We start from the raw sequence: 8,649 nt of genomic DNA, 5'->3' as shown, positions 1-8,649 counted from the left end.
TAATCTGTTTGGTAACACTTTATAATAACATGTATTAATAAACCATTAAAAAACATTATATAATACTTAACTTGCATGATTATATGAATTGAATGTTTAATGACATTTGTAAGCACTTTTATTTTACATTAATAATTTGCTAATTAATAAGGGATGTTTAATAAGTATATAAGTAAGCATTAACAATCATATTATATGTCTAGCTATGTGAATATATTAAATAATGATCTTAAAGCATTATGTAATGTCTGTTAATGATGTATTAATGAAAGTTATTAAAAAGTGTTACCATCTGTTTTAGTATATTTATTATTTCCTTGATGGCAAAGCAGATTTTTTTCAGCATCATTACTCCAGTTTTAAGCGACATCATCCTTCAGAAATTATTTTAAATGCTGATTTTGTGCTCAGAAACATATCTTATTATTTGTGAAAAGTATCATTATTATAATTTTTTATGTTGTTGTTGTTACATATACATAGACATACTAGCTAAATAAAAGTATAACTTTGTTTCCAAAGATAAATAAATAAATAAATAAATAATATTTATATATCAATAAATACAATTTTAAACCATCCCGATAAAGACACAGTCTCATCTCGGATCACCTGAGGGGAGGTACATTTTCAGGAATTTTTATTATAAACTATTCCTTTAAGAGGGTGGATGATGCAGTGTCCTCTTGTGTTCTGCAGATTTTAAACATTAACACTTAAGTGTATGTCGCACTCAAGCAAAGTTTGAAATAAATTGTGTAAGCACAAATAAACTGCCCAAAATTGTATTTTCAGAAATCAGCAACGGAAACAGAAAGAATGTCTAAGCCGTTTTAGGACAACATTACTACAGATAAAGCAATACATCATGATGTAAACCTCACTGTGAGAGTTGAAAAAAAAATAAAATAAATAAATAACACTAAATTAGCCTTCCTCAACACAACTGAGTGACATTTTTAATAAGAGAATTTGCAACAAACAGATTGAAGTGTTGTAGCACTTAGAAAGTGCATATGTTCACGTATGCTTTCCAAAGCAATTTATTTATTTATTTTTTTTTTTTTGTGAGTCAGCACTGGTGAATTGCTGTAGCTATTGGAATTTGCCTCATGATTGCCTTTAAGTTTCCATATATTTAAATGGAGACAGAAATACATTTTCTTTTCACAGCCTCCCCTGGGACAATATGCAACAAAAAGTAAAGGGCATTAACAATCCTACAACTGATAATATATGAGTGTGGCTTAACATTTAATAGGCTCTCTTTACATTGTGAAGAAGGATTATAATCCAGATGATGCAAACCTTGAATCAACAAACAGAACTAACAATTATTGCTACATGTGTGACTGCATCATATAATAACTATTAATTAATAATATTGATAGTTCATCGTCTAGCTGACTACGTCTTGTATTATTATTATTATTATTTGTTTTTCTAAAATCCTGTCAAACGTGCACAAACTACTAGCTACTACTAAATATTGTAGAAACATAATTTTCTGTAAAGTTGCTTTGTAACGATTTGCATTGTAAAAAGCGCTATACAAATAAACTTGAATTGAATTGAATTGAATTAATGATTTTTGTAGAAAGAACAGCTGGGTGTTCCATGAACACTTTTGGTCAGGAGAATCCAGCCCTCCCCCACCCCCATTATTATTATTATTAGTAGTAGTAGTAGTAAAAATAATTTTAATATTGTATAGTTTGGAGATTTGTAGCTGGAGTTTTTAAGTTCTGTCCTGTGACTTGCGTCATCATAAATGATGAAAGTGTGTGTGTGTGTGTGTGTGTGTGTGTGCGTGCGTGCCTCCGTGTGTGCGTGTGTGTGTGTGTGTGTGCGTGTATAGCATGCGGTGCTAAAGATTCTGAAGACGTTGACAGTGAGGATCATCATTCAGCTGAAACTGACTTCAGTTGCTTTTACAATAAAATAAAATCCAATTTGAATAAAATAAATAATTAAATAAAGGCATCAGAAATCTTGGTCTCTTGTGCCTGCAGCCATGTTTCTTCTATTGCTTAACTGTAAAGCAATTTAGATTCAAATAACTACGCATACAGTAATGTCAAAGGAGCACTGTCATTTCCATTGTCATTATCCCAGTGGTGTTTAATATCATAGCTGTCATTCTTATTCATTAAAGCATCTTATGGCATTCGGACAGCCTGGAGCACTCACTAAAGTACCTTACATTAATGAGATGACTGTAAAGATGTCATGCATCCAACCCGAGGTTGAATAGAGGGTGAAACATAAAAGCAACCAGGCAATGTATCTTAATGACCTTCTTATTCTCTACATGCACTTGAAAGAGGTGTGTCAGGTTTTTCACAATTTTACCAGAGAAAGCACTTGTATCAGTGAAGGCTCAATCGACCCTTGGGTCTATGGGATTAGCAGGACTTTACTTGTACAAACATGACTCCATTAGGTAATCACATGATACATTTGCTCCGTATCTTTTAAACACAGAGGCTGACTAATGCATATTCATTGTAAAACACATGTGCATGTTGGTGATCATAGCTCTACCAAGGATGACCATATGATGATGCAACAATTTTGAATTGTATCTAGAGACAAACAAAAGGTAGGAATGTATTTATTTAAAGCAGAATTTTGTATTTTGTTGGATGTTTAAAATCAAGACACAACTATTAGTTTACCTAGTTAGCTGTCACAACAACAACATATAGTTTGAATTGTTAAGTTTGCCATGATGGATGGAATGATATGCAGTATTTTATGTTTCAGTTTATGAAAGCGAAAGGTTGCTTCACCCATTTCTCCCACTGGAATTTCCTCTCCAGAACAGTAAGTACAACAACAATGGACTGTCCAAGTGAATAACATGGAACATAAGCAGAAGACTAGTTCTAAAAGACAAGGAAGCTTGTTTTGTGTATCCAGAACATGTGTACTCCATCTATTTTGGGCATGTACTCTGACTACTGTGTTTTGAACATGCCCACAAACCATATGGATTTTTGGGGACTGTTCTGAAATGAAAACAAAGACAAAACAGTGTGTGTTTTTTGAGTATTGAGTATTTAGCTTTACATCCAAACCCTTGTCCGTGGTTCTGAACACACTCTTCCTCAGACCACCCTGTCCATGGTCCTGAAATTCCTCTTCAGACATAGTCTTCGGCACAGGGACATCTTATTGGGCAGAAATGGACAGCCCAGCAGAAGTATTTAATAGATTTGTGATCAATAGTAAGACAATTATCATATATGGCAGTTCATCAAGATTCCATATACCCAAGACCACTGACGACCACACATCTGAATCCACTCCACATTACACCCAGTAAACATATAATGTAAAATCAGGGGCTGTTACTTATATGGCTTGTAATGCCTCATTAAACTAATCTTGTAAAGTGCAGCTGAACTTTGCAGATAGTGCTGACAGCCATCTGTCTCTGCCCTTCACATACCTATTCCTCATGTTTCAGTGGGGACCATCAAGGAGCTAACTGGGTGTCGAGGATGCCCACATCACCACTGAGGCCCTCATGTCCAGGAGATGCAACAGAGAAGCTTTAAATGTGCCATGGAAACACTGCTGCTCTGCATCACTGCTAGCATGGTTGCCTAGCAACTAGACAGCAAATGCCTGCATCCCTTATCCTCTGAGTAAAAATACATGGAAAAGAAATCACACCTCTTATGTGTCTGTGTAGTATGCACAATCATTTTTATAATTTAATTTGATCATTAACCTTGATCCGAGATTTCAAACTGCATTTTAGCGCATGCAAAGAGCGGCTGTGATTCCAAATGGTGATTTTATCCACCCATTGTGTTCTTGAGGGTGTATTGAGCTGAAGAATGTGGAAAAGTGAAAGAATGAAAATGCACCGGGATACTCTCGCAGCATGTTAATAGGTTGCAGCTCGCGAGCCGACAAGTACAGGCATCATTCCTCCGCTAGACAAGCGCGTGGACAGACTGCCTTTCCTCTTTAGTTCGCTTCCGCTTTTATTTTTTTCAACAATCACCTGCATTTTATTCCGCACATTTAAAAAAGGACAATGTACTTTTCTCTTGTTTTGAAATCCAAGCGTGTGCGTCGGAGATTTTTGTTCCAGACTTGATTATTTTCTCGGTTCCTGGAGGTGTTATTGCAATTGAAGTGTGTCATCATTTGCTCTGAACAGGAGCAGGAACATGCTCGGGGATTCAATCGAGAGATAAGGAGGCTTTTTCCAATAGGCTAGACAAATCTTGGACATCTGCAATCGTTTTATTGTGATACATACACATATCGCGTTTTTTTTTTTTTTTTTTTTTTTTGCGTCTGCTTCATATACGGTTGTACTATGGACTACAAGCTCTGACGTCTGCATCAGATTTTACTGCTGTATTTCTTGACATGTGCTTTTTTTCTCCCCTGTGACTTCGAGAGGAACATCTCTACCATCAGCAGTAGGGGATGCAGATTTCATTTTCCCCCCACCTCCAACCTTTATAGCTGAGGGGGGAAATAAATAAAAATACCACATACTGTGGAGCACCCCCTCTTTGAAGGAGCATCACTGGAGCCATGGCTTGTCCACAGCTTTGGACCTGGAAACTGCGACGACAGGTGTAGAAGGAGACTGATACTCTTCCTTTTTTTTCTTTTTTCATAATCATATCTTTATTTTTATTTTTCATCCATGGTTTGGTTGAAGAAGACTTTCGAGCACTTTTTTTTTCAGAAGTCCTGCCGAAGCTGAGAGATGTCTGATCTTCTAGTGTTGATCGAGGGGGTCTCTGACCTGCACGGATTTCCATAGCTGATTTATAACAGCTGGGACCAATTACATATTTGTTCTTTGTCTTTTCCCTCTTTTTTAATTTTATATTCATTTTTTGTTTGTTTGTTTTTTTTTCTTTTCTTGTTCATTTTCTCCTTTTTTCTCCATGGGGCCATCACACATGTGTGCATTGATGCTTTGATTTCAGTCATTCATTTGGCTTTTCTTTTCTTTTCTTTTCTTTTTTTCTCCCATCCCCTTCTGTTGGATTTTCTTTCTTTCTTTCTTTCTTTCTTTCTTTCTTTCTTTCTTAATATTTTTTTTCGACATCAGTTTGGATCACGGACGGTTGGATTACTGAAACTGAATAAACGGATTTGTGGAAATGTTGGGTCCTCAAGAAGACAAATTATGTGGAATTGTTTCTGCTCTGGCGGCCTTGTCCTTTGTCTGCTTTGCACAAAGGTAAGAAAATGATGAATATTGGAAATTATGACTGATTAAATAAATGAGCCCACGTGTCCGTCAAATTCTAATAGACACCCAGATGATAGACAGATAGGGAATAATGGCATAATTCTTAATGTTCTATGCCACTTTGTTGTTTTCTTTTTATATGAATAAGTCAAATCTGATTGTGTATGTGTGAGCAGTATTTGAGAGTGTGTGTGTGTGGGGGGGGGGGGGGGGGGGGGGTTAGAGAGAAATCATATGTGTAAGAAACATGCTCTCATCGATTCTACAGCGCATATAGGCCTATTGAAAACCAAACATAGGCTATTTGTTTATTTATAATTCGTCATACTATTTATATTGTCGTTGTGTCATTATTCCCTTTTTAAAATCCCTGTTCAGTTAAACAGTAAACTAATTAAATAAGAATAATTAGTGTATATATATATATATAACCATTTTTCGAACCAAATTCTACATCCACTCGGGCTTGTGATTTATCAGTGACAACTCAGTATTCTGGCATCAATTAAATCAGGTCATAAAGCTGTGTTTTGAATCTCGTATAATCAATATGTTGTAGCAACACTAACGATTTATTTATTTATTTTAAACATCGTTTGCCAACATCTTTAACCAATAATTATTTATTTATTTATTTATATATATATATATATATATATATATATATATATATATATATATATAAATTTATTATTTTAATATTTTTTTATGGAATGGTCCATTGAGTGAAATACGAAAGATCAGTGCTTTCTTCTGATCCACCCCCACCCATGCCATCATGTCGCTGGCGTTAGGAGAGATCCATCATCACTCAGCCAATAAGAATAAAAACGACGACGCCTATCAGTCAATAATGGTTAATGACATGTGTTCACTGGTGATCATTGAGATGCGACGTGGCTTTGAAGCCTCAGAGGCCGAATGCACATACCCTTTCTCCATGTCTTACTGTGTTGTGGAACACCTGTAAGACGAATGACAAGCCTGATTATACTTTAAACATCGCTGCCTATACTCACACTCGTTTATTTATGATTAGTCAGTGAAAACATGAAATCAACAGTGGAGGCTTAAAACCCAATGCCATTTATTATTATTATTATTAGTAGTAGTATTAGTATTATTATTACATTTATAAATAACTCTAATACATTATTAAACAAACACATATAAATAATACGTTTCTATATTTACAGGTAACGATGTAATTTTATAAGCTGATATGTCCTGCTCTGTAACATTCTTTTCTGCATTTATAACTATTTTATGTATTAATTAATAGGCATACAGTTTTAATGACCTCATAGTAACTGAGACTGAATTTTTGCACTTTAAAAAATAAATTGTCATACAACATAACCATAATATATATATATATATATATATATATATATATATATATATATATATATATATATATATATATATATATATATATATATATATATATATATATATATATATATATATAGTTAGGACAAAGTGGTAAAACTGTCTACAATTTCATCTAAACATTTTATCCTAAATGCTTGATGTTGGTGAAGAAAAGGAATATGTTATGCATCAACCCATCTGTTCACAGAGCCTCAGGGGTCCCTGGACCCCGGGTTGAAAACCCTGGCTGTAGACTGCATGTTTGAACCAGATAAACCCAGTCATACCAGTCGTCAAAGTTGCATGTTGAACTGACCACCCTCTGTTGATTGCTGAAAATATTATGCTTTTAAGGTTTTTGTTATTCAGAAAAATGACACAGTCGTACATTTTTGTGAAGTGTGCTTTTTGTAGGTGTTACTTTTTTAGATTAAATGGCACTTTCAATAACATATGCCCTGAAAAAAAGCCATGAATTGCTCAATCCCAAAGATTGATGTTAATTATTATGTGGTGGTTATATTGATCTTGAGATAAGCCTCATCGTATTGGCAACATTCAAGAAAAAGAAAATCTGAATAAATACAAAATGCAGTGCAATAAAATCATCAATAAAAACTCATTTAATCAAATCACATGAATTGACAAATTAGCTGCACGTGGTATAGTTTGCTTTTAACAAAAAGTTCTCTCATTTCTTTCTCCTGCAGCACCTCTACCGGAATTAGCGGAATATCTTTGGCCAAGACGACAGTGGACAAACTGCTGAAGGGGTATGACATCCGTCTTCGGCCAGACTTCGGAGGTACACATGATTCTTTATTAGAAATCATATACTCACCAGACACTGTAGAAAAGGTTACTTATCTGGAGTACAGTGATAAACATTATCATTGACTGATGCAGTATGTACATAATCACGCAATGCAGTGTTGTATGTTACTTGTGGTCTCATGTGAAGACTCAATGTTAAAGTGAATGTATGAAGGCATGCATTTTTTTAGAAATTGCTGAAATGTCTTATTATTTAATAGCATCAATCTCAAGGTTAGGAGGTACTGAAAGAAAACAAAGGGCTGTTTGAGATGGAAAGGCACTATGCTGTACTGTAACCTCCCGTCCCCTGTGAAAAGTTGTGTTGGTACAGTTTCACAAAGGCTGAGCACACCGTTTTAGGTTGCTGCTCATGGTCCATATTTCTGCACACGTTTACATTGTTGAAGGACAACAAGATGCTTTTAGAAACACAAAGTCGGGGGAAATTTTGTTTCACCACACCCAGAAGTCAGCTTGTTCAGCTATTTATCACAAGCCTTCTGTTTGTCCGCTGATATTGCAAAAAGACTGTACATTTGCTACAGAATACTCTTCAGTTCAGCTGTATTCAAATATCACATATGTAGATTCTCTCAGAATGTATTTATGTTTTTACCATAGCTGATTTTTTGTATTTTTGTATTTGTTGGTAGAAATGTCAAGTCCGATATAAAGTCGGTGCTGCATTGTTGTCTGATTTACAGTATTTTAGAAAACAATGACCAATTTGAGATCATTAACACGTTCTATGTTCTCTTCAATAAAGATAGATTGGGTAGATTACTTACGAATTGTAGTTTGTTACTGATTCCATATTACGTGACAAAAAATGTAGTTAGTAACATAATCCATTACGTTACACATTTTAGGTAATATAATCTGACAACTTTTAAATTACTTTTAGGTTAAGTTGTTTATCACACTGATAAATAGGATAATCTTGTACATAAAAATACAAAGAGTAAGCAAATATTATACATTTCTTGTATACATTACATTATGTCAGGGTTTCCCAAATTGCTAAAAATTAAAACAAAACAAATCTGAAATGAAAATAAATAATTTTATAACGTCAATCAAAATAAAACACTTACAAAATATTTTATGCTTACTGCTAGTTAATTGCTGTTGTGTGGATATGCAATCAATAAACTGCAGTGTGATTCCAAGTAATTTAAGAAGTAATCAAATTAAATAACTGAATTTTTTGGAATATGATTACG

The 8,649-nt window shown here is 34.4% G+C and overlaps 1 protein-coding gene across 1 annotated transcript in view; it reads left to right on the top strand.

Moving 5' to 3' along the window:
* Positions 1–4,579: 4,579 nt before the first annotated feature.
* Positions 4,580–8,649, top strand: part of LOC127942327 (gamma-aminobutyric acid receptor subunit beta-4-like) — a 57,707-nt gene continuing 53,637 nt past the window's right edge. Inside the window, exons 1-2 of the mRNA XM_052537995.1 lie at positions 4,580–5,224; positions 7,321–7,415. Of these exons, the coding sequence (XP_052393955.1) occupies positions 5,145–5,224; positions 7,321–7,415 (175 nt within the window). The 5' untranslated portion in view covers positions 4,580–5,144. The remainder of the gene's footprint in view (positions 5,225–7,320; positions 7,416–8,649) is intronic.

Source organism: Carassius gibelio, chromosome A21 (genome assembly GCF_023724105.1).
Source record: "Carassius gibelio isolate Cgi1373 ecotype wild population from Czech Republic chromosome A21, carGib1.2-hapl.c, whole genome shotgun sequence".
Taxonomy (NCBI): Eukaryota; Metazoa; Chordata; class Actinopteri; order Cypriniformes; family Cyprinidae; genus Carassius; species Carassius gibelio.
Note: the sequence above shows the minus strand (reverse complement) of the source record. Positions and strands in the feature narration are given on the sequence as shown.